The sequence below is a fragment of the Pavona decussata genome, unplaced genomic scaffold (genome assembly GCF_977016875.1).
Source record: "Pavona decussata unplaced genomic scaffold, jaPavDecu1.1 SCAFFOLD_197, whole genome shotgun sequence".
Taxonomy (NCBI): domain Eukaryota; kingdom Metazoa; phylum Cnidaria; class Anthozoa; order Scleractinia; family Agariciidae; genus Pavona; species Pavona decussata.
The window spans coordinates 242,394-269,080 of record NW_028145605.1 but is presented as its reverse complement, the minus strand read 5'-3'; the positions used below and the strand labels follow the sequence as shown (position 1 = coordinate 269,080).

At 39.7% G+C, this 26,687-nt stretch overlaps 1 protein-coding gene and 1 pseudogene across 4 annotated transcripts; both read right to left on the bottom strand.

Annotated features, from left to right (window-relative positions):
* Window positions 1–491: 491 nt before the first annotated feature.
* On the bottom strand, window positions 492–1,627 carry LOC146461531 (uncharacterized; annotated as a pseudogene).
* A 1,812-nt stretch (window positions 1,628–3,439) lies between these two features.
* Window positions 3,440–25,659, bottom strand: LOC146461530 (serine/threonine-protein kinase SIK1-like). Of its 4 annotated transcripts, none has more exons than XM_085086783.1 (10): window positions 25,518–25,659; window positions 14,047–14,194; window positions 13,771–13,887; window positions 13,516–13,579; window positions 11,353–11,465; window positions 10,490–10,535; window positions 9,236–9,360; window positions 8,197–8,320; window positions 7,017–7,243; window positions 3,440–6,113 (listed from the first exon to the last, which is right to left on the bottom strand). In XM_085086783.1, the coding sequence occupies exons 1-10, from the start codon at window positions 25,562–25,564 to the stop codon at window positions 4,764–4,766; spliced, it is 2,361 nt and encodes a 786-aa protein (XP_084942909.1). In that variant the 5' UTR covers window positions 25,565–25,659; the 3' UTR covers window positions 3,440–4,763. The 4 variants fall into 4 exon arrangements, with proteins under 4 accessions (XP_084942909.1, XP_084942911.1, XP_084942907.1 ...); XM_085086785.1 differs by lacking the exon at window positions 25,518–25,659 and adding an exon at window positions 19,176–19,323; XM_085086781.1 differs by lacking the exon at window positions 25,518–25,659 and adding an exon at window positions 17,116–17,276.
* Between the last annotated feature and the right edge of the window lie 1,028 nt (window positions 25,660–26,687).

The window sequence follows — 26,687 nt, the reverse complement described above, 5'->3', positions numbered from 1 at the left end:
GGAACAATAACGACAAATAATTCAATTATTAATTTTGCTGACGTTTTCTTTGGGGGAAATTAAAATCATTACGTGTAGTTCAAATTCGATAGCCTTCGGAAACGTGCTCCTGTTTTTTTGTTTCGGTTTTTTTTTTTTCTTTTGTGCTTCCTAATCCGAACGCAGGAAATTTAATAGCTAGCACCCTCCCATAGTTGTTTCATCAAACAAAGTCTTTATCTTGTTATGGCAGGACTGCATGCATGTTTGTAATGAGTGAGGAAACGACCTATTTCTCACTTGAAGAAGTGCATTTCGTCAACATAGCGGCGACTCTCAAAATTGCCAGCTCAACAAGTCATTTCTGGTATTTGCCGTGAACGTAACTCTAAATGACTCTAACAAAAACGGACATCCATTCCATATCCAAATCAAAACTTCCCCCTCCCCTCCCTTCCCCCTCCTCCTCCCCTCCCCCTCCCCCTCCTCATCACCTCCCTCTTTTTGCGGTGTCATTTTTCGCGGGCAAAATGTGCAAACGGGATAATGGTTGATGGCGAGTCACCTACATACAGTAGGTACGGGACGTCTCGGTCTTTTCTTGAAATACTCAAATAAACTATGATTTGCGTATTGAACTGATGCCTTCTTTTGAACGTCGTCAATAAAACCTTACCAAGTTCTTTAATTCCTCGTAGCTACCGCGGATAGCCATGATGCAGCGGGTTTTTCACCGCCACTTGGAAGAACGGCAGGGCCTGCCATCGGAATTTTAATTCCACAACGGAGGCCACGTATTTGTCAGTCAACCACCAGTTGGCTCCCTCGTGGTGCGTGTCCAGCGGAAAAATAAGAGAAAATGCATGTAGGTGAAACGCATTAAAAAGAGGTCAAAGAATATTGTTTGATTTGCTAGAGAAGTGCTGTTAAAGTTCCCGCAGACGGTGCGCATTTTATTGCAAACTTTCTGTCCTTCATTGTTCAACTCATAATGGACAACGCTGACCGCTGGTTCGAAATCAAGAAGCCAGTTTTGGAAAGAATGGATTGGAGTCAACTGCTTCATTTCGGGTGTGGAGGCATCGCTGAACGTAAGGACTACATCGTCATCAGTAAATATATAGTACACACCGACGCAGCACGGCGATTTTCTCTAGAAACGTACCCCCTCACCTACTTATATTATCGAGGGACTGGCTTTAAAACCTTGCCGTTTTCAAGGTTGATAACAATGGTACTTCAATTTATGTGGAAACACCGCGACCTCGCACAATCCTTTGCTTTAACGTTCACACTGCGGCTGGATATTTTAACAGGAACCGTTTCTATTGGTTAAAATCTACAAAAACATATAAGAAAGAAGTTTTGTCTGGCTTCACAATTGTAGTCTTATATAATTATACTTACAGCAAGCACTCGCTTATGCCTGTAAACAAGTTTTCCTGAACAAGGCTCTTTTTAAAAAGGGTGATATCCTCGTGTTCCCAGCTTGTGAACGAGTTTTTGAAAAGAATTTTCTGGAAACTTGTTCATCGTAACGCACGGAAAGTCAAAATTGTCCAAAAGAAAAAAAAAACTTGTCTAACCAAACTTGCTTGGATGGAACCTTAAGACGATAGCGCGATTGTGACTTAAAAACCAAAGTCATTACTATGGCCAATCACAACTTTCGTAAATAGCGAAATGAGTAATTTGTTGACTAATTCCAGGCGTTAGCATCAAAGAACATAATAGTTTTCAACTATTCTTGTCTATTTACTAAAAAAAATTAAGGAAGCTAGTATTTCCCAGAATATAAAGGCCCACCGAACAGATAAGCTTGGTTCACACGTGCGACGCAACTTCAAACTCAATAGACCTTTATCACACGGCGGCCATGTTGAGTCTCAGGAGAATAAAAAGCTTTGTTCTTGCACGGTAAGCCTCGCACTGAATTCGCGTCTGGCCGAGGCTTGCCGTGCGAAAACAAAGCTTTTTATTCCCCTGAGTCTCAACATGGCCGCCGAGTGATAAGGGTCTATGCAAGTGCAAGTACACGCGAACAAGTAAGCGCAAATGCAAACGCGCTTGGCTTGGACTTTCATGAACGTCAGCGAAAGTCATCAGAGCGTGACGAATAATAACCAAAAACCAATGGGAACACACCTGCCCAACTCTTTCCCGGCTTTCAAGATGGCGGCCCCCGAGGTTGACCAATCAGGCAAGAAAAAAAAAAAAAAAAAAAAAAAACAGCCGAAGCTGTCAGAGAGTTTTCGGTGCTTTAGGACAATATTTTCCCAGTGTTTCAACCAAGATGAAGAAAGCATAGATGTGGAAAGACGTAGCCAAAACGGTGGGATTTCAAAATGGCAAGTTGTGTCAAAAATTTCAGCTCTCTGTAGCTCACAGTCAGTCGGTGCCACTTGCTTAGCTTAGGCCATGACTGAAACTTTTTTTTCTCCATCGGCTCACTTTCGACCTCAGAAAAATACTTTTTACCACGAATTTTAGCCAATAGCCATGAAAAGCATTGCGTCTCGGAACTGTTGTGTCAGCGGTTATTTTAGGACACTATGACGTCAGTTGTGGGGCGAAAATATGCAATTTCCTTTAGAGAACTAATACATTTGAACGGTTCTTGACGTCCTTGTATTGTAAAAATAGACATTTGAGAGAAAATGGTTAAGAAATATCATTCCAGAGTCCTAAACTTTGATGTTATACATCTATAAACTTCCTTAGAGTCAATACGAAAAAGATATGATTTTCAGACTTCAGTTCTCTTTTAAGCATTAGCTTTCGTAATTCGATCGGCTGTTACCGTCTCCGATGGGATTTGTCCCTAACCTTAACACAACATGTATTTTTGTTATTTTTTTTTTGGTTTTTGCCTTTCCTTTCGCTTAACTTGTATGTAAGACATGAAGAGAAGATTGAGCATGTCAGCTAAAGCCTCAACCTCCTCCATCAGCTTGAAACTACACTTTCAATGCTGCCTCATGCGTCCCTCGGAAGCTGCTGATTTTATTGGACACGGATTTTAACGCAGGAGAGTCGGATAATTTAGTAAACTCACATACTCGCGAAAAAGTTCTCAGGTTTGAGTTCCCAACGGTAAAAACCTTATCTTTAAAGGACTTTTAACATTGTTTACGTTTTTTTGTCGTTCCCTCGATAAATCGTCATGATACAGGGTTGTTTCAATGGTTTGCTTTGAATTTTTGAGCGGGAAATTCTGGAGACCGGTGGCTGTGGAAGCGAAAAGTATTGCGCATGCTCACCGTTTGAGCGCGGTGTTCCCTTGGTATATCGTCACAAGACAGGATTGTTTCAATTGTTTGCTTTGAATTTTTGCGCGGGAAATTCTGCCAGCCGGTGACTGTGTGGCGGAAGGTATTGCGCATACCCACCGTTTGAGCGCGGTAAAGTCTGGGACTTCCACTGCAGTGGGTTCGTGAAGAAAACAAGACAACCAGCTTGCTCGTGTTTTCATACAAATGCACTGTATTTCAACAGCTTGTACTCGGTCATGGTAGTCAAACGAGCCCAAAGCCATCAAGCCCGACAAACAGACAAATTATTTACAATTTTTTTTCACTTTCTAGCTATTCACAAGGATCTTTCGTGTTACTATAAAAATCTACTTTCTGTCTCTCTTTAGAAATATAATTGTTAACTTCAATATATATAAACTGACCAGCGCCCAGTTATTCAAAGCGGGTTCAAGGTCCTGGCTAATCATCAAGTGCCAACGTAGTTTGAGGTTAATTTTCGAAGTGTGATATATCGGTAGGGTAAATTTCGCGGATAATTTGTAAGATTTACTGCAAACTTCGTGCAATAACTAAACGACTCCCTTTATTCGAGACACCAACGTTTTGCGATTTGGATAGAAATCCCGAAAATGAAGCATTGATCTTCTGCAGGGCCCAGTTGTTCAAAGCCCGATTAAGTTAATCCTAGGTTAAGATGAAGTTTGATTCGAGTTTAATTACTAATCAATAAGGATGCTGCTAAAAGATTTCTGCCCTTAGCTTTGACTTAAACTCTTCTGTTAATCATTAGTTAAAATTCAGGGCCAGGTTGTTCGAAATCCGATTAACCTAATCCTGGATTAACGTGAGCTTTGATTCAAGTTAATTACTAATCGGTAAAGATTCTTTCAAAAGATTTTTGATCCTCAGTTTTGACTTAAACTTTTCTTTACCTTTAGCTTGAAATTAGTCTTTAAAACCACTTTTTCAGAGCAAGATGAAAACCTCGATTGACTTTTAATCGTAGATTAGCGTTAATCGAATTTTTGAACAACCCGGCCCAGAGGCCTAACACATTTTTGAAGAGCGAGATGAAAACCTCGGTTAACTTTTAATCGGTGATTAGGGTTAATGTGCTTTCGAACAACCGGGCCCTAGGTTTCGTTAATCCGGAAGAATAAAAGGAACCAATGTTTCTTTCTGTCTCCTGATTAGATTACGAGTACTCCCTTATCTTTTTTGAGGAAAAGGAAAGCGAGCAAACCCTCTCCGCGTCGTGTCTCCTCGCGAGAGGCAATTTCGCGCGCGCGCGAAGTCCGCTCCCTTCACTATCCCTAAGGAAAGTAAGTGACTTCTCGTAGTCTATCTCTTGCTTTAAAGAACTTAAACTGTTATTTTCAGTCTGTAAAAGTCGTCAATTCAAAGGATATGAAAAATATAATTTATAGGCACTCGAATGGCCGCTCAGTGATAACACTGGATTACTTTGTCCCGCTTCGAACAACAGGGATTTGTGTTGCAATCTGTATTCTACGAGAAGGCAGCATTTTTTCAAAGCGAAACTATAGAATATCTTCCAACATTCGTAGTGTCATTCTGAACAAGGGGCTCTTTGTTTTCGAGAGCGTCTGTGGGCGATTCGCTTTCTAAAGGAGGAAGCATGCCGCAAACTTGAGCGCGTTTGTAAGATGACGTTCGGAACACTTGTTTGTGTGGGTTCTGTTTATATGACGGCGTCCGCCGAAGCGGGTTGTGGCGAGCGTCAATATGAAGTTGTTGCAGCTGATGATGTAAAGGTAGAGAATAAAGAGTCTGTTGGTCCGGTTGAAAACTAGTTTTTTGTTCGACAACCGGCTCCATCGGCTGAACTCTGCCGCCAGTTCGTTCCAGCTCATTTTCAGCCATAAGCTCTTCGTACTGTTTTTGTAGTTCCTCGCGCATTTGTTCGTACTTTAGTTTATATTCAGAGTGAACGGCCTGCTGATCGGAAAGCTCAGAAGGGGACAGCGATTTTTGATACTGTTCTTGCAGTTTTTGGTGTTCCTGCTGCAGCTGTTTAATTCTATTGTGTCCGGCAGACATCCGTAAATGTTGGTGAAACGCGAGGGTGACAGCATTGCCATCGGAAGCACGCCGAGCGAGTGGCACGTGAAAATTTGACCTGGCTGGATCGTGAAGATGCAGTCCCGAGCCTCTCTGCGACAGCTGCGGTGGTGTAGATGAAAACAATCCGTTATTTGGCGCGCAATGAGAAACTACGATAGCTGGCTTCATTTGAAGCTCATGAACGCTCGGATCTTCAAGAACTTCCTCTGAATTTCCCCGCGCGAGACGCAGCGGATGGTGCGGCGGGACAATAAGTCCTTTCTTAGACATAGAATGAACAGTGTGCCGCCTAACTTTCGGCTTCTCTTCATCGGTATCCTCACTTTCCATTTTCTCTATTTTCTCCATTTTCTCCATCGTAGGCGAGTCATTTTCTCTACTGACGCCATTGTCTAGCGACAGGGCGGGTCCGATCATCTGTCGCGGCGAAATCGAGCGCGCTTTCAGTCCCGGCTCCCGTATTGGCGACAGTTCTTTCACGCACTCTGTTGCGATTTCCCGCCTTATTTCAGGCGGTGTGGGAATACGTTCGTGCAGTTCGTTGATGGCGTACTGCAGGGGGATGTATGGTCGCGCAGGTTGTGCCGGCACGGTGCGCTGAACGGCGCGATGCGGCACCATGACGACATTAGTCCTACTCCCCCGTACAACAGCAGCCTCCGCGATCCCGCTTGGCCGACGAAGCCTGGTCTCTAGCTGTGTTTGAAGCGGGTAACTTGCCCTATGTTGCCGCAATCGATCCACAAGTAAGTAATAAATAGCTGTATGGTGATCGTATGCGTTTTCGGCCAGTGCCTAAGGAGGAGGAACAAATAGTTTGGATCAGTAAAAGTTACTGGAATCAATGATACCCCACAATGAAGTGGCTTGGTGTAATAGTATCCCCCAACCCCCTGATAGGATGCTATCCAACCATAAAACTATATGTACCACCAGTGATTATAAAGAGAGCGTTTTGAAAAGACGAGAGGAGGTGACAGAGATTTGGAAATAAGGGAGTAAACATGCGCTACTGCCTCATTCTTCAAAACGACTGATTACGTATTAGGAAACGACGCCTGACCTCAAAAACCCATTCCCCGTTTCAGATCGGAGCTTTCCAAACCATAACCCCTAGAAGACTTTCCGATCAAGAATTAAATTAAAACCTATACCCATTTCCAACAGAAAGCGGCTCAAAAGGACAGGTCTCTTTTAGGGGTCCCAAGTACGGGGCACTGTTGTGCTGGTATATAACCAAGAGGGTTACCATGCCCTAGACCTGAAAAAGCTTTTTCGTATGGAATTTTGAGTTAGGAGACCCTGTTTTGCTTGTTTATATACAGTTATCGCAGTGACCTGTTGTCTTAACTTGTGACCAGTAAAAGAAACCTGCCAGCTCAAAAACCACACCCACTTAGGCGCAATATACAATGTACCTAAATAGCTTATAAGTGGGCTGGGAGGAGGGAGGGGGGGGGGGGGGGGGGCCTTCAGTCCGATGATCGACCACGAGAATGGAGCCCAGTAATGGTAGCATACTATGGCGGCGCTTCATTGAATCAACTTCAGTATATATATCCTTCAGTATATACAAGAGAGGATATCCTCTCTTGGTATATAGTGGATATCCTTCATTCTCCAGCATACAACACAATTTATAATTTATAGGCAGACAAACAAACAAACAAACTAAAACTTTTATAAGCGTGCTTTTACCGTTTTCGTTCTCTCGATATCTATACCAAGTCCCTGCATAAGTTCTAGCGCTTGTTCGTTGTACTCTTCCAATATTTTATCTCCTTCAAAATTCGCCTCGGCATTGTAGCTGAGAATGGACTTGATCGCAGGATCGGCTTGCATCCACTTGTGCCTTTTTATCTGTTCAATTGTGTAACGTTGGTTTGGATCCTTCACAAGCATGTGTCGTATCAAGTGTTCGCATTCTGCGGGGAGGAAAAAGTGGTCGTTTTAGCCTTTGAAAGATGTTTTTAATACAACAAACAGCATCACAGGAATGGGTTGATTAATATTAAAGGTTACATGTATAAGCGAGAACAACTTTAAAGTTAAAAAAGCATAATAAACTGCAAATCACTCCAGGGAAATTACTGCTTTGTAGCGTTTACTTTTTCAAAGATCACACTAGGTGTTTTTGTTTTTGTTTTTTCACGTTGCTTAGGGACTTATCCGCTGGAAACCGTGGGCTCAGTCCTTACTTGATGTAGAAACCACATGGACAAGGAAAACGTCTCAAATGGAAAGGTTATTGGTTTCACAAACCAACAGAAAAGGTTCTGAAGGTAAAGTTCAGTTCTTTTAATTTGCAAAGTCTTAAAGGGCATGAGATAAGCTGAGCTTTCTAACAGATCAAGATTAAAGTTTGGCTAAATCGAACGTTTGATCGAGAACTTTCGACAATTCCCTCAGTTTGGGATCGGAGCCACTAAAAGTAAGCAAATTGGTTGTCAGAAGTTGTAGTAGCTGGGCAAAAGGCTGAGTGTTTGATAGATTGATGCTCACTTGTTGAACATTTGAAAGAAAATCCAGCTACAAACCTTTATTAAATTTTAAAATCTTATTGAAAGCATGTCCAATTGAAGATGCAATTTCTCAACCCCTTGTAAGCTCATATACATGTGCCCTGTTTCACTGACAACAATTTATTGTTAAACATCTAAAATATGGCAAACCAAACCATAGCTTAGATTTCTAGCGACGTTCTATTACTCTGTGAATGAAATCCTATGCTGGAATTGTGTGATCATTCAAACGCACGAATTAGCAGTATAATTTCCCAATGGATTTTGAGATGTTTTTGTTGAATTTTTATGTCGAGTGAAATTAGTCAATATTTTTTAATCAGAGCTTAACTTTTTGGGTCACAGAAGCATCATACCTGTCGACATGAAGAAAGGAATCCTGAAGCGTCCCTCCAACACCCTATCTCTGAGAGCTGGGAGAGTGGCGCCATCAAAGGGCAAGGCTCGGCAAATGAGAACATATAGAACAACACCCAAACTCTGAAAGGTAAAAACAATCAAAACTTTGTTCAATCCAGATAGATTTTACTTTTAGAATTACAGAAGATCAATGCAATGCCAAGTAGATCGTTTGAACAAAAACAAGGGAAAATAAAGTGGGGCTGACGGCTAATTCAGTGCAAAAAAATTGATTTGCAACCCAATGGAAAATGCTCTCCAACAAGATAATTGGTCTGAGAAGGGGCAGACTTGTAACTAATTTTGATGAAAAGTTCAACATTTTTAAATTTTAAAGACTTGTTTTTGCATGATATTCAACTGACGATGGCAGATGAAACTACCGAAACATGTCTTTTAAAATTAAACCACGTCGTACTTTTCATCAAATTGCTAGCTAACAAGATAATTCTTTATAAAGTATATAAAAGTTAAATGCTTTACACATACCTTGTATTAGGCTATGTAAAACTTTCCACTTATTGTCTTGTTCCAGAACATATTCCTTTCCCCACACACTGAATTACTTTGGCTTAGAAGACTTGGAGTCCCCCCACCCTCTGGAACGTCCAACTTAGCTTCATAATTTCCTTTAAAGACTTTGGCAAATGAGACACCCCTTCCCCTCCACCACCACCCCCTTTGGATTTTCTAATGACCTTTGGTTGGGGATTTGGTTTGGCCACCACAAATTCAGGGAAGGGAATCAAATTAGGTTTAGCTAGCTTTCAGGAAATTGTTGCTTTCAGCTGCTTTCGAACATGTACTATTGAAACATTTTACCGAGATCTCACTGAATTTTTTGCCCTCTAAAAATCTCACTGGTCATGTTAACCATGTGACAAGTAAGACAAAATCATTTGGTTAGAGATTTTATTTTTCACTTTACATATTTACAAGAACAATAATATGAAATCAGATTGAAGAAATATTTGTAGCTGTGGAAACAGTACTTACCCAAATATCAAGCTGTGGACCATGATAAAGTTTTCCCTCAAAGACCTCAGGCGCAGCATATGGTGGACTTCCACACCATGTGTTTAGAGGACTGCCAGGGGTGTAATAGTTTCCAAAACCAAAGTCTAAGAGAGAGAGAGAGAAGAGATCACCAAATGTTGTTATGATTTAGATCCAAATAAGTATATGAAGAAATAAGTATCAGTTACCAGTATTGTATATCTACTGTAAACAAACTGCCTGCAATTTGTCTGACCAAGGTTTCATTGGGAATTAATGAATTGATGGTTTCCATGTGACGTCATGGCGGCCATGTTGGTGGACAGCAATAATAAAATTTTTCTCCTCGGGAAGTTCACTGCTATTTTTATGCAAAGTTTGTGAGCAAATTTTCTTTTGTTTTGTCAACCAACATGGCAGGAATGTAAACCATCTATACATGTATCATAAACAAGGGCCATACAGTATGTAATGAAATACAATTTTAGCAGTGGCAAAAACACATGGTATAGTTTATTTACATATGTGTAAATGAACTGATTGAGTAGCCAATCACATCAGTGCTACTGTCAAAAGATCCTATGGTCTACATGTACAACTTCTTCTCAAGTGATTAAAATAATGAACTGAACATTCGAGACACTTTTGACTTAAAAGAGTAATTTAACCGAGTGTATACAATATGCGAGTCAGCGAAGCATGCGAGGCATGCGAGGCAGATGTGCGAGGCATGAACAAAACATGCGAGGCATGTGTGGCATGAACAACCCCCAACATAAACGCTAACAGTTAAGCTAACCGGAGAGCTATTTAAGCTAACCTGAGTGCTATTTAGGCTAACCGTAGTGCTTTTTAGGTGAACCGGGGTGTTTTTTTAGGCTAGCCTGAGTGTCTCGCACGTCTGCCTTGCTGGCTCGCTGGCTTGCAGATTGTCAAGACCCAATTTAACCAGGGGTTGAAGATCCCAGATGACTATTTTATTTTAAGCCTGTACTCTTGTATGACCTTCGGCTGCAAGCTAAAAATTGCTGTGTGTGCTGTTGTGAACATGGTCTGTTTAAAGGTGCTCTTAATTAAGCAGTCAACCACCCTAAACCTCACAAAATTAATGAAACACAAGCAGTATATATATTATATTGAACTCTTGAATTGTTACATAATAAGCTTTAAACAGTTCATTTTTCAGAATTTTGTTCCTTTGAAGAAATTTTGTGTAACAGTACATGCAAGAGCCCTACATGTAGCACTTCTAACCTGCAATTTTGATGTTTAAATTCTGGTCTAGAAGAAGATTTTCAGCCTGTAAAGAGATAAAGAAAGAAGCATTAATCAATCAGAACCTGAAAGTGCCAATATCCCCACCCCACACCCCAAATTGCAATAAGACCAGAGGTTTTATTAGAAACGGGGACCCACGGCAAGTACTGGCACCCATTTACTCTGAACATGGTACCTGCCTTCAGAGAAACTATTCAGTATTAAAGGGGCACTGTCACAGCAATTTTGCTGTATTTTGGTCAAAATTGCTCTAATTTTTGACAAAGCACATTTTTTCTAACATGAAATTGCTATTTGAACACTAGGAGGAAACCATTTGGGGATTTCTCTGAGAAGAAAACAAACTATAATCTGGGTTTTAGTGACTTTTCTACAATACACAGGAAAAACTTGAAAAACTTGGCAAAATTTTTCAAGTTGCAAGATCCACCTCCATCCAAGCCATCTGTAGCCAAAGATAATTAATACTAGTTTCTGTGCACTATTGGGGTTATTGTTAACAAAACTGCACTATTATTTTGATGATTCCATCAATTCATATACAGTATATTTTTTGGCTATTCAAAGTGACACAAAAAAAATCGGTGACACTGCCCCTTTAAGAACCCTTCTGCCACAAAAATTAATGAAAACACTGATAAGATGCTGATTTTTAGCAAGAAGGCATTAACTTTTTCATCATACTTTTTCAGAATAACTCAGCAAATCCCATAATTGCATAAACTATGTGACGCCACTGAGCAGTTTAGGACTCTGTTGTGCACCAATCAGACAGTGTGGCGAGGCAATGAATTCAATGGTAATTGATAGCATGGCATAACATATATATATTTGCTCACCTTCAAGTCCCGGTGTACCACATGCCGCGCATGACAGTATTCCACTGCACTCAGTATTTGGGCAAACTTTTTGCGGGCTTCTTTCTCAGGTAATGGACCATGGGACAAATAGTCTAAAAAAATGAAGAAACGTTAGTTGCGCACATCATTGAGATCGTACTAGCGTTTCTATCCATGGTGTGTGTCTTTTCAAACAACCACACAGTGTGTAGCAAAACTAAACCAAACTACATGTAATTGTGACTTTCTACACTCCATCGATGTATCCCAAAATCCATTAGATTTTATGACAAATTATTTTGATGAAGTAAATTGTAAAACAACTATAGATTAGTAGAATAAAATTCGTTCATTCCCTGGGGATTAAGAGAACAGTGTTGATATGGAAGATGAATTGTTGTCCTAAACTTTTGCAGCTGTTATTCTGTAAATTACATGTAGTTCAGTTTGTGACTACAAGTACTTCAAAGTTCAGCAGGTGGGGATATTGTAAATATCAGCTTTAGCAGATAAAAATAAACCCGCACATCTATAAAAAGCATCCCAATCAACAATTAAGCAAAAAACACAGGGTGCACTACACGCTACGAGACTGTATTTTAAATGCATTTTTTACTCTTTGGTCAAAAATGTCTCGCTATGTAAGGATGCCGATCACAGTAATGTGTAATGTTAAAAAGAAACCGTTATATGTGAAATCAACCACAAATTCATTCAGTAATTGAAGCTAACATATTGACTTAGTAAAGAAGCATTTCCACCACTGGTTTTATGCATAGATTTTTACACCAAAATTCTTGGGAATCAAATGAAATAATTCTTTCTCTCTCTCTCTTTATTTATATATCTATTTTTTTACAAGGCAGGCGAAATTTCTCTTTCACATGCAAATGACTAGAACTACACTGTAAATAGCAACATTTGCATATTTTTGTCATTATTATTTGCACGTTATTGGAAACACTGTTAGCTTTGTTTGTACAATGTTGACGCTTTGCTTTACTCCATCGTTGGACTAAAATGCTTTTGAAGTGGACCGAGCCTAACTTTCTGGAAATTACCCGTCAAACATTGGCGTGTAATTCTAAATATTCCACAGTGACTATATTAAGCTAAAAGAATGTTGACGTTGGTGTGTCGAGCAGAGCACAGAATATTTTTGCTGTCAGCCATACAGCATTTATGATCCTCGTAATATAGCAATAAACTTTGTTTTAGTTTTTGAGATGTTTAAAATGTTTATCACAGTATGAGGCATACCAATGAAGAAGAAACAGAAAGACAACAAGACAGGTCACTCACTCCAAAGATAAACAGAGCTGAATTGCGACAAGAATACATTTAACTTTCAGGCTCCAGGGAAAATATGTATCTTGGTAGAAATTTTCACGACTCTAATGAGGCACGGGTTCAATAAATATGAAGGATATTTTCTTGATAAAATAAACCCACAGAACGGAAATTTTTTTCGGAAACTTCACTCCCGAGAACAAATAACTGATGAAGTTTACAGATGCAAGAATGACTGTCGGGCTTTGTCAAAGCGAAAACGCAGCTACAGATTTGACGTATTCGGTGTGAAATTAAGAATAACAAAGCAACACAAAAGGCCAAACTGTTGAGGTTTTGTAGGAATTTCACTCAATGGCCCCTTGTCTCGCAATATTCTAGCCTCCTTTTATAATATGTCATTTCGTATTTGTATTTTCGGCTCATCGCTCAAATAGCTCGAGGGCCCCGTCATCTTCCAAATCACTACACGATGGACTCTATTTTACGAACTCGATTTTAGTCACACATAAGCGAAATTCAGCGTTTAGAAATTGAAGATTGCCCCAAATGCCGGTAAAAATGATATTCTGTAGTACCCCACAAGATCATGCGTCACGCATGCCAAGATAGGCGGCGAAAAACCGCACAAATAGTAAAATGAAATTTTCGCGAAGAGCTTTCGACGAAATTGAAGTTTCGGTTTATTGGAGATCTATTCCAGAAGGGATACGAATCTCCGAAATAAACTTTAAGTGAATTAGCACTTGCTGCTAAGGAACGACGAATATATAACGGCGGACGATAATCACGCTTTCAAGCAAAATTAAAAATTATTAGACTCGTGGGTCTTTAAAACACCAAGTTACTAACAAAACATAGCAGTGTACTTACTGAACATTTCACCGTTGCTTGCATACTCAGTCACAAGGTATAGCATACTCTTCGTTTCCATGACCTTAACAGGAGAGAAGAAGAAGCAAAGAATTTAAATTTCCAACTTGACTTGGCTGTTACACATAATAGAGAGGTAAATGAAGCTAAGTGACAAATGAGGCCTTGAGATGCACGGGCGAATTTCGCTCGTGCAATCATGCGCTTCGAGCGAAACATACAAGACATAACGAACGCTGCATCGAGCTGGCTTACCTGGTATAATTTCACGATATGCGGATGGTTCAACAGTTTCATGATCTGAATTTCGCGGTAGACTTTCTTGAGGTTCGTCTCGTCCAACTGTGTTTTGTCGATGATCTTAATGGCGACCTTAGTAAAAGGAGAGTCAGAGTTAGAATGTCTGCTGGAAGAGCGCAGTTTTTTGCGCGCCAGCGCGGGAGAAGTGCGATCATTGAACTGTACAAATAGTGTGACATACTAGCGACCCTTCTCGCAGCGGAAAGAAACAACTTCGATTCGCACACTCACCTGGCTCTTTGTGACGCGATGCCTTGCCAGCTTCACCACCGCGAAGTTACCTTTTCCGATTGTCTTCTCGATATCGTAAAATCCAACTTTGATCGCCCGTTTCGTTCGTTCGGTCGCCATTTTGGGCCCTGCATCCGAACCGAGGCGCCTGTGGAGGCGAACAACAATACGTTTGAGCGAGATATTCTACAAGGAAATGTGTTATTCATTTGACAAAGACATTTTGGCCTCCAGTCTAACGTGAAATACATGCTTTTCATATGCAAGACGTAGACAATGACGTCATCGGACGTAATTGATGCCACGAACGCGTAATGTTGCTATGGCGATAGAATGGGTCAGAGCGCAAGAAGAAAGGATGACGTTCACCGTTATTATATATCCAACAAAAAGACATTTCGAGGTTTGATCTCCCTCGTTTGTCAGTTACAGAATGCCGCACAATTCGCTCTAATTGCAAACTTAATAAACAGACCCTTGCTATTTTGCTTCGAAAATAAGGAAAACAGATCGACAAAATGAGTTTTTGAAGCGGAAATGTCAAAGGATTATTAATGTCGGTCTTGCGAGCGGCTGTCAGATTGCGCGCAATTTGAAAGCGCAGGAAAAATATCGATGGCAAATAAATAGAAAAAATATCCTGGAAAATTTTACAATTGTCGATTGGTCCAAAAAAAAATTGCTAGATCAATGCTCTAGCTTGCAGACGCTGCAAAAGAATAAGGCATAAGCAAATGTCATCTGGCGGTGAGATATATATAATCGAAAGGAGCCCACTTATAGTGGGCGCAAAATAATTGTGCCATGAATGCCTGCCTATTTACAAAAAAAAAAAAAAAGAGAATCAAAACAAACTTGAATATACCTCATTCTTATACTTATCAGTGAAGGCTTTGCCTCGACGATTAGAGCTATAGAATCTCGCAGCTCACAGGAAGAAAAAACTATATGATATCGATGAAAACGGGTATCTATCTCACGCGCAGGAAACATGTGAAGGAAACGAAAACATTTTTAAACAGGAAAACGGCCAGGTTTGACAATGAAAATAAAGCTCGACAAACAGTTCTGTTGCTTGAAGACGTCTTGAGAATTGATTGCGGCGGTTTGGAGTCGTCAGTGTTTGCGACACTGTTGAAAGAAAACTGAAGGCATAACCGTGAGTTGAAGCCGGCCAAAGTAGGAATTCAAAATATTCCAAAGCTTGAAGTTTATCAGTAAATTTTGCAGTCGGACTCAAAGGAACAAAAACCATTGACTGACTGCTGACTTTTTGCAGGTGTGAATTGTATGGCGAAACGCACTCTTGCAGCAGTCCGCGCCGTCCGCAGCACAAACCTGTAAATTATGCAAGAAATAGTAAAATTTATGTTCCCCGGCTGGTGCCCGAGTTGCACAGCTGATAATATATCTGACGAGATGCATCGCATCTGTAGGTCGCAAGGTTTAACGCTCATATTCGCAAAATTTGCGCATTTCAAGGTGCTCTCTCTAAATTTAAGCTATCAATTTCTTCATGTCCGGGTGGAAGTACAAAGCCGGCGGTTTAGGAAAACAGCGATCTGCTCTATTTTGACGAAAATTTTGACCGCCTTGGAGTCAACTTGGCGCTACAGGAAATTCTATTTCCTTTCACTGAAATCGGAATCGACATGCACTGTCGGGCGAAATTCATTGAATAATGGAGTGGAACAATAATTTTCCTGCATGTGATATGCTCGATGAAAATGTCGAAGCAGCCTTACAGAATAAAACCACTCGCGAAGTTTACCTTCGGCTTACCTGAAAAATCCCTGTAGCACAATCTTGGAAATTTTTGCTTCAACTCCTAAAAATTACAGAATTTTCCGCCACACTGAGCTACTTGCGCTCATTTCGAACTCGGTGCACATCGGTTTCGCTTAAATGTTGAAATCGAATTGCATAAACACGGCCGAATCCGCATCCATTTACGCAGTGACGTCACGGCGAAGCTTCTGGCGTGACGTAGAAGTTTGTAGAAAGAAGTGATCGGTACTATTGCATAAAAACGAGCACGTCGGGGCACTCATTGTGACTTCACTTGTCACCAATTTTTCCCTCTTTTCCTTTCTTTTAGCCTGCTTTCTGTGATCTTCACCAGCAACTATGTTCTCTTTTTTTCGCTTTGCTTACCGCGGATGTGTGGAACCTTGCTAGAGAGCGAGAGTACGGTACGGAGATTCAGAAGTGCGCGCATACTGTGTGGAAAGAGTGCGTTACCAAAGCTTACACTAAATTTAAAATTAGTACTGTAAATTTCTCAAGGGCTTAACTCGTGGTGCCTTAACTCGACTGGCGACCTAAATAAAGTCCTGAATTATCACTTCGTTTTGGTGCGAATATGAACTCGAAAATGGCAGTCAGGTCACTTAAATCGTCAAGAACGAGCCCCTTTTAAAATGTGACTAAGAGTATTTTTCTAAGTGAAATTCCACAATTCTTTGCAGAGTAGACAGGTACCCGAATAGAACACAGGGGAAATTGTCAGCTAGATTACATAAGTAAGAATTATCCTGTACAGCATATAGCAGAATGCAGGAAACTACGTACATTAACTGAGTGGCGTTGGAAGTTTTGGTCGAATGGACACACTTTAGAATCACACAGTCCTCTCACAGGTCCAGCGGCGAGTCCGAACAGCCACCTTGCACATTACTGAGTCACGAGGCTGTTTAAAATTTCCCTTTGCCTCCGTGCCATTCTTGTACCCAGTTTGGTTCGATCTCATGTAAATTGACGTAAGACAATGTACATACTGAGAGATCCGTAAACAGGTTTCGTATCAGTTATAATTTTAGGATTTAAGCCATCGCACTCGAAAAGAGTAAGTAACTTTGCATAAAAAGTACCCAACAGATAATGCTAATTGGTTTTACGTAGATAGTCTAAAACTATTTACGATTTCCTTCCACGGACTAACGGACACAAACGTCGGTTTTTGTACTTACGCGGGAAAAGAATATTTCAAGCCCATTGATTTCTTTTGCCGGAGGAAATAAACTCCCCTACACAAACCCCTAAGCTACTTTATATTTTCAGGAAGCTTACCTCCAAAATGTCAGTTTTCTTAAATTTGCAATTTTCCGGGCTTTGACAGCGCGACGCAGTAAAAACGTTTGGAAAGTTGTGCCCGCTGGGTAAGACGGCATGTTAGCCTATGTTACCTCTACGTCAACGAATGCTCTCTACTCGACATACGGGTCGTGTTATGACCGAAAGTTTATGCTTGGCGGGCTATAAATATCCCACTCACTGCTATTTTTAGCGGTCAATTTTAGAGGTCAACGGGTACGGTATGGGTGAGTGATGCTCTAGTGAATCATCACGTGAAACGAATCGAAACACCCGTGAACACCACCACCCACGCGTGTCCGCGCTACGTGTAATAACTACGTAATTAAAGTCACGTTCGTTGCAGTGTCACAGTGATTTGTTAGCGGGGGAACACATATCCCCGGCACATATCATGAGGATTAACACAAATCGATATATCACTGTGACAGCGGACTTACATACTGTGTTTTGAAGTCTTCGCTAGATGAAAGCAGCAGTTTTTTTTTTTTTTGCCGTATGTCTTTAATCGAGTATTCGCTTCCGCGAAATTGCTCAATCGCTTTCTCGTTCAAGTGTCCGTATCCACCGACTCGAGAGACAAGACAAAACAAAAGACTTAATTTATTTATTTTAACGTGGATATGCTTAGCCATACGGCTAAGAACATTCATTCACCGAAATAAACGGTACTACAGGAAAGAACAGGTCGGCAGCTTTCAATTTCAAGAATGGCCAAATTTTAACGTACCATCCACCGACCCCGTGGTCTCGAAAGTTAGAATCATCTAGCAGAGCACACCGTCGGTAAGCGGGGAGCATTGACAACAAACAGCAACTTATGCTTATGCTGAGTCAGGTGCAGGTGGTCACGCGTAAGAGACTCGTCAACAAACCGAGGCGCGTGTATTTTGTGTATTTGTTTATAATGACTACTTATCAGAAGCACTGTAATTTGAATTTCATTCGAACGATACCTGCTTCATCAAAACTTAACGTAGCTTAACTTAACTTACTTAAAAACAACAAAAGAAGAAAAAGAGATAAGAAAACAAACAAACAGACAAAAAATGACATTAGTCAGTGTTCTTGCGGCCAGTCACGCGATTTGGTGCTAATCTGCACGTCAGGTTTTTAGTTTCAATTGACGTTAATTTGTTTAAAATGGCCTCGAAGACTTTTGATAAATCTTCTGCTTGAGTGCTGTACGTGCAGTTTGTGGGAGAATGTTGTTAAATGTTTAGAATACGTGCCTAGTATATTTAACAAAGATTCAATGAGCGCGTTCGATATGAGATCATAGACAACGAACGAGGCGTGTAGCGAAAAGAGTTGGCTATAATCATACCATATCCAACAAGCGCGAGTGGAGTAATTGTTTTATTAAAAACATCAAAGAAAAATTAATTCTGATTTTGCTTTGCAAGAAAGACCAGAAATGGTCGCTATTTCTCGGGCATGGTTTCTAACTGAAACCGTATAATTTCGTCGAAGGTGAATACGCAGTCTTAAAGTTAGTGACTTTTGACGCTTTAGTTAGAAAATGCTAATGCCAATATAGTCGCATAAAGTGACTAAAATATTTTAGAGTAGCGGTTTCTCGGGTGTTGTGTACTGTGAACAAGTACTACAACGTTCTCGTCAGCTGAAGTGGAAGCAAATATTGCCATTCATTTTGTCCTTTACTTAGGAGGGTCGATAATTTAAGCGAACTTCAGACGTAGTTAACAAAACCTCAGCTTAAACCGCAGTAAATCTGGTGAATCCGAATAGTTAAATATTGTCTGCTATAAACAGACAGAAGATGGCATATGAAGTGATTATTCGTTCAAAATGGCTGACTAATAAATGGGTAAAGTTGGTGTATTGATATTCTTAAGCAAGAGAGCATGAAGTCCTTTCTTGTCTTCAGGTTTAACTTAATTTAAATAACCGGCCCGTACAGTATTCAATGATGTATTTTAAACTGTTATAATCAGGAAACAAAAACTGAAAATAACAATTATAATAATAAAAAAGCTTTCTATGTTCTTGCCACTGAACAGAAATAAACTTACCGTTCAAGTCTTCGGAACGGGAAAACAAACTTCGTGATTAAAGGCAGTTTTACAGTCGAGTGTTTCCCGCCTTTCAGTAGTTCACAACAAAACACGGAAGTTGAACCCGTTTCAATTCGGTTCGTTTATGTCAAATTGAATTTTTCAGGGACAAACCCCCTAGATAGGTGGAAGGGAAAACTTTCCTTGAAAATCGCTATCAGTTCGCACCCGAGTGGCTGTAGTGAATGGACAGGAAAACCAAATCATTGCCGCTAGTTAAAAGCCGAGGAAATGAGGCAGGAAACCACGCACGTGGGAGGCAACTGACCAGGCCAGGCCTCTTGACATTCTGACGTGAAGTTCCGCGTGGTTAAATAACAATACAAACTTCCAACCACTTTCCTTTTGAGCAAAAACAGCATGACAGGGAAGTACAATTTCAGAGCTCTTATTTGCATTCGGTAATGGTCAAACAAACATTCATTTGCACACTCAAAGGTTAAAATTCAGTATAAGTAGCGGGCGCACGGAAGAGCCGGTTTTTTCAAGCTTGAGTAGATAAGCGGCGGCTGTTCAACTTGCTTTTAAATCCGTTTCAATTCGTAGCCACTTAAAAGAGCCGGTTGTCGTCATAGTTTAACTGAAGAATGTTTTAGCCTACGTTTAGCCGCGTGCACCACGTACCAATACCAGTGAGGTTGAACAAAATACGTAGATGATATGTGTCGTGTACGTTTTATATTATGTGTGCGGCCAGCCCCTATCCCCGTATTGAATGAAAAACTCAAGTGTCGTCACAAGATCTTCCCATCAACATTGAAGGGATGGTTCATGGAAATAAGCATCGAAACAATTTGCACAGTTCATCGTCGATTTACCCAATGATTTTGATTTTGATTTTTGCCGTAATCAGATGCGCGCAGTACAAGGTGATTATAACTTTGAGTTCAAGCGGTTAAAATCCTCAGTAAAGCCGTGTTACGGGCATTCAAATCGGAAAGCTATTGAGTGGTTATTGAACTGTTTGCCGCGTTGTATAATTTAAGCGGGAGTAACTTTAAGTCAGTACGAATGAAATCATAAAGTATGACTATTCAGTTATTCAATTATTATTATTATTATTATTATTATTATTATTATTATTATTATTATTATTATTATTATTATTATTATTATTATTATTATTATTATTATTATTTATTTTTATGACCGATATTATCCGCATATATTTTTAATAAGAATTGTTTTTCTTTAAGGACCACTCTGTTCAATAGAAGAATCCACAAGGCGGCTGCCGGAATGTTCATCAAGTTTTGAGGAAACATGTAAAAGAGCAACTTATCGCGAATGAGTTAAAATTCTAGCAGAAGCCCCGAACGTATAAGGTGTAGGATGATTGTTGTTTTCCTTGCGGTCTAAGTGACTTCCTGAAATATTATTTGTGTTTTTCTAACGGCGCAAACCACAAGGTTAAACCGAGGCCGCTTAACCACTGAGAACACTACCACAAGAAAGGAATACATGTACTCGATAGTGTTCAGTCCTTCAGTTGAATGGTGACATAATGGTTTTCCGGTGTCTACATTAACATGGTCAACCGACTGAAGATAATACAATTACTTGTGGAGCATAATCAACACTTGACAGATCTCAGCACTTGTACAACGAGAAACACAGTACCGGCTTTACAGCTGCTTTTATTTCATTGGTAATTCTTTAACATTTCGTACAGACATCTCGTGATAGACAGCGCAGCAGTGAAATACTGCCTTGAGGCTTTTTATAATTGAATCAGGTCACACTATGATTTCTATCTACAGACTCAAACATTTGAGCCTTGAAACGTGACTGAAGATGTTTGTTTAAAATCATTAAAAGCCCACATGTTTGCCAAACGCAGTTCTCGAACTCGTGAAAGTTTTTCGAGGTCTACAAACCCCCGAAGCTGACGAATTATGACGTGGTGTTAGTTACGTTGATAACAAACAGGAAGGTCAGGCACGTGGTTCTTTGGTCACGTTTAACGAGGAGTGGCGAATATGTTGCGAGAACCTTCCGAACTTTTCCCGAACGATTACCGACACCGTACGAAAGAGTTGGGCTCGAAAGTGCGTGAGTATAACAAGCTTGCCGGACGCATTTCGAATTGAGTAACTTTCAATAATTTCTCAAATTGGTTTGTTTTAAATTGTTATTTACAAATGATAATTTCACTGTTTCGTCCAAACTGAAGATTATTTCAACCAGCGAATCAGCCCAACAAAAATACATGAAAACGCATTACAAGCTCAAATGAACCCGAGTTTCGAGCTTTTCACGGTTATAAATTTTCTACAGTGTTTCTTCTACCCAAGAAGGAATTGAGGTCAAATCGGAACGAGTTAACCGCCTAATTCAAAAGTCGATAGTTGTAAATTGAAAATACGGTCTAGTAGAACTTTCAATTTGCATCGACCTTGAGTAAACGCCAGAAACTTCGCCAAACAACATCAGATCGTCACTTGAAGGAGCGGTTTCGACGCGTTTGGTTTTTTTAGGATTAGATTCTTAAAGCTGAATATTCAATTGAAAGAAAACTTAAAGAGAACAGACTCTCAAACTGAAGCAAATTACAGAATAGAGTTTTTCCTCCAACTGAAAGATATTTTTATCCCTCTCGGCGGGAGAAAGCAAAACTACGAGAGCGCGATCGACTGAACAGTATTTCCTTTCGGGTACCCAGGTACTGCATCTATTTCTCTAACACGAACTGTTCCCATAATGGCGGTTATCATGTAATATCTTATACAAATCGAGTGAATGAACCTGAGAGGCTGCTTGTGCAGTCAGATGGCGATTCAACGAGGTTTATTGTGACTGAGCTGTGTAGAATACATGGTGCAAATCAGGGGCGATTTGTAAGTGATCTATATAAATGTCAAATGTTTGTTTCTCTCTTCCTGCATAAATTTCGCCTCAGGCTTATTTTTCTGAAATAAAAAAAAAGATAACTTACAAATGGCCGTTGATAAAATAATAACGAAGTTTTGCTTGAAAAGGCCGCCAGTGACGTGTGTAATTCCATACATCGTTAAAAGTTATCTCTCCAATAACACAATAAAACTAAATATATTTGGCTATATTTGATCACTTAGGCAGGAAAACATGACAGGAAATCGGATTCTGTTTTTAATAGGGTTTCATCCCTTTCATCATAACTTCCCTTTAGAATATCAGTTTGTAGGACAGGTGTTTTTCAAAATGGTTAAAAACTTAAAAAAATATCTCTCTCTCTTTTCGAGATTGTTCCGCAATTATGAACTTGTAACTTGTTTTAGATGATTTCTTAAACGTTAATACAACAATTGTACTTGAAGAGAGACATATCTACCATAGAGTGGCATAGCCAGATTATTTAGTGTGATTAGCGAAAAGTCGCTCAACGTACGTAGTTTAACTTCAAGATAACCTAATAAAGTATAGAACGTCTCATTTCAAAGAAATCGCATCGATCAAGATTTATACTAAAACATTTCTATTACTCGTTTGATATATAGTCGTTGTGGGCACCTTCAGTAATCACGGAAAGAAGTCTCGCTTTCTATTATAGTCTAATGGTCATTACCCGTTAAAAAAAATGTATAAACCAACCTTGTAATCTAGTATGTGTGCACGGATATGGTTTGGAATATGTAGTTTCAATGGAAACTTGCATTAAACAGTTGTAAAATTCAGCCAGAACTAGCGAAAAAATATTGTATAACGACGGAAATACTTCGAAAATAAATTTAATGGTGAAAAGGAAAATACGAAATTCTTCCTGTTATAAACCTGTCTTAACTAGGTAAATAGTCCGTTGAATTTTACATATTCGAGAAAATTGGCCAGTGTCATGGGTAGTGGAACATCAATGCCATGTTATATCTGGCAGGATACTGCGGCAAATTTATTCCATTTGCTCTGACTGCTAATGGCAGTACTTTCTTGTGATACTGTTAATTATGCTAAGCTCAGCTGTAACCTTGAGGCCTAAAATAGTAATCGTTCAAATGAATTAGCTCGCTGACTCCGTTGTCACTAAATAAATTCATAATGTCCATGGTGATTCTAATTTCTAAGTCTTAATTGACACGGCCTTTAAATAATTGCTTGACATCCTAAACTGTGACTATTCAAATCCTGATTTGTTATGTAGCTATGGTGTGAAGTGGCTCTCAGTCATACTTCAACGGAGCCTGTTGACGAAGTTATCCTTAACTCGGTTCACCATTATTCAAATGAAAGCTTTTGAGTAGCATCGGTTCCCAGCATTATAGGTAGGCTCGATTTCCACCGCTCCTTCGGGTCCGGCTTTCCCGAACAGCGGCTGCTAGTCGAGCTTAAGCATTAGGTTGCTCTCAGAGTATTGTTAGGGAGGAGACTTGCTGGGGATAATTTATGCTCGTATACGTGCAGGTGGTACTTGCTTTGGAGTCAGCTGTGTTGAAATAATGTCTTAAATCGAAAACGTTGGGATGCATGGTCAAATAAATAGCCCCTTGAAGTTATAGAAGTTGTACGTAGTGCGGTCTATAGGCAAAATTAGCTTATCATTTAGAGGACAGCCATAAAATTCTAGTGCCCTAGAGATACAACGTCAGGACACTCGGCACTCAGTTGAAACCAGAAGTTTGTTCAATTTACGGTTTTCCGGTAGATATAGATTCACAATGCATCAGCTCCAATCTGCCTCGGTGCAAAAGCCCCGTTATTGATAGCTGCGCTTTAAGTAATTTTGCCAATGACGCTTGAAGCAATCTCATGTCAGCTCACCAATTTTTTCCACAACACGTAATCGTATAAGCCATTCTTGACGTAAAGCGAGATTTGCGTTCTCGATTTTTATTGGTTGTTGGTGACCACTCGCACGTTCGGTCCGCCAGAGCAGTTGTGGGCAAAATATTAAATATTTCACTTATATGTTTGGAGATAGGCAGAGTGACAAACAAACGGGTCTAATACTTTAACATATATTCGACTGAGACGAGGATTGAACGTAAAAACAAAGACGGAAGTTATCTCACGAAAACGAAGAATTCTAAACAGCCGGTCTTTCTGGAAATTCATTCTCATTTACATTAATTTTGTTTTATGACAGGCCATAAACGTTTACAAAAACTAACTTTTATATTGAAATTCTTGTCAGGTATCAGCAAAGACGGACTAAAATAAAAATAAAGATTAAAACTTGTAAACAATCGACTTAATGTTGTTTACTGTGATAAAATTGACAAAAAATATACGATTTCCAAAAAATAATATATTTCAATAAGAATAATTTAGCGCTTTCAAATTGATTTTCAACAACAAATTTAAAGTGTATCGCTTATGCTGCAGGGCAGGAACTCAAAGCTAACATTTGAATTGCGTTAACTTTCCATATTCATCGCAAACGTTTAGGCGGTTTTCTCGATCAGATACAACGAAGAACGGAACGGCTGCAAAACGATTAAATTGAAAGTGGAGGTCGACTCACGAAAGATATATTTTTCTGTACCATGTAGAATGCAAATTTATGTCCATGTCTGGGATTAAGGTACCATTATCTATAGCATTTATCGGTATATTGCGAAACGGCCTGACTACGTGTCCGTTAATCGTACGAATTTGATAAATATTGGAATTGGTACATACTTCTCTTCAAAATAATAATAATAAAAAATTACCATCGCAATATTATGCGGGGCAAGTTCTTCCTCTGTGTATGAGAAATCAAAGCATTTATTTTAATTTATTTTCTTTATGTGTTTTTCAATGGACAGCAACTCGATCGCATATCATTAGGTAGCTGAGGTCAACGCAAATATCAAACAATATGTCTGCGTCTTTGTTGCTGTAAATTAAGTACTTTGAATATTTTGGAAAAATACGCTATCATACCACCATAGTTGACATATTTCTGCTCAGTATATTTCAACATGGAGCAGTTGCTAAGACATTTTCGTCTCATGTCGCTTCAATCGGCCATTTATTTTTCGATTGAGAAAAGCAAACGTAGCGCTGGTTGCGTAAAATCCAACTGACGATAGTTACCAAGAAACCTTCCCCACACTCGTTAAGTCGCAAACTATCGTTTATATATCTTTCTTGAGGAAAAAATATGGAAGAGTTCCTCTTTCTTCTGTTTTACAAATCTGTAACTTTAAGGCTACAAAAGGAAGCTTGAACCCTCACAGATTTCTTCTAATATAATGGCGACCATTGTTGTGGGGAAGTTTGTTTGAGATTTCACTGAAGCCGAGAGCGAGCATCATGAAAGCTATAGCAACTGCTTTGTTTGAGATAAATTTATGAAACGACACTGCTTACATGGATTATTAGCAAAAATGTCTTCATACTCACAGATAAGGTCTGATTTCCATGTATGTCTGTGTTTCAGAAACAACCATGGTTGCTGAAGTTGCGAAATTGAACTTCACAACCTCCGACTTCAAAAAACATTGGCAAAATACGAACTGACATCCGTGCTCTATTCACTTGTCTGACGTCATTCAAAACAAAGACCCACGTCAAGGGTTACTCGACACGTCATGTAACATTGAGTCACAAGCGATGGTTTCCGCAATGAAATTTCCGATTTCAAGAGGCACACAGTGGAATTGTCATCGGTTTAAATAATCTTTCGTTAGTTGAAAGCACTCCCAGTTTCTGACGAAGCAAAAAAAGCTGGTAGAATAGAAGATTGCGTGTTGGTCCGGCCTTTTTCATTTTTCACGCGCGTCATAGTCATCTCACATGACAGACTATGTCAATGTTTTCGCTTGATAAAAGAGTTCCTTTATCTTAATATTTTCATTTATGTATGGAGTGACGAATTTAAATAAAATCCTTTGCGGTAATCAGGCAAAAACAAAGTTTTAAGTTGATGAGCTGTTGACGTTTCTTAGGAAAAGGAAACTTATCTTTTTGCCCTGCCAGCTGACTTACAAAATCCTAAAGAGTGGCACCTCAAATAAAAGCTACTGAGCGGTGCGTTTCTAAAATGTTTTCTTTTTCATGTGTCATTATCGAGCTGAATTTGGATTCTTAATCTTTTCAAGCCTCCTCAGGCCGTCATTGTCAATGTTACCTTTATATCAATGGCCTTTCACTGAGCTCTTTCGTCTTGAGTTATAGAAGAACACAGAAGGACAGAGTGATGAATCGCGACGTGTAGTGGTTGACTGACATATCATCTGCAGACAGACAGCTCAATTCTCAGTATTTGAAGTGGAAAATTTCAGCCACTTCTTTAATAGCTCTTGTCATCGAGCCAAAATACTACAGTCTAAGCAGACAGATTTCCCAGCTGCATAATTAAAAGTTTAAACTCTTGTTTTCTGCCGGTAAGTGGCGAAAATACCGGCTGTCCTTCGACAAATACCTCTCAGACCGTCAACATACATTCATTCATTTATACCGTACAGAGCAGTGGGTTGTTCATTAGACGTGCCCGAGTATATGGGGGATACCCATATTAAAAACGTAAGCGCACTTAAGTTCTTGTCGGAAACTTTGAAATCATGGGAAACC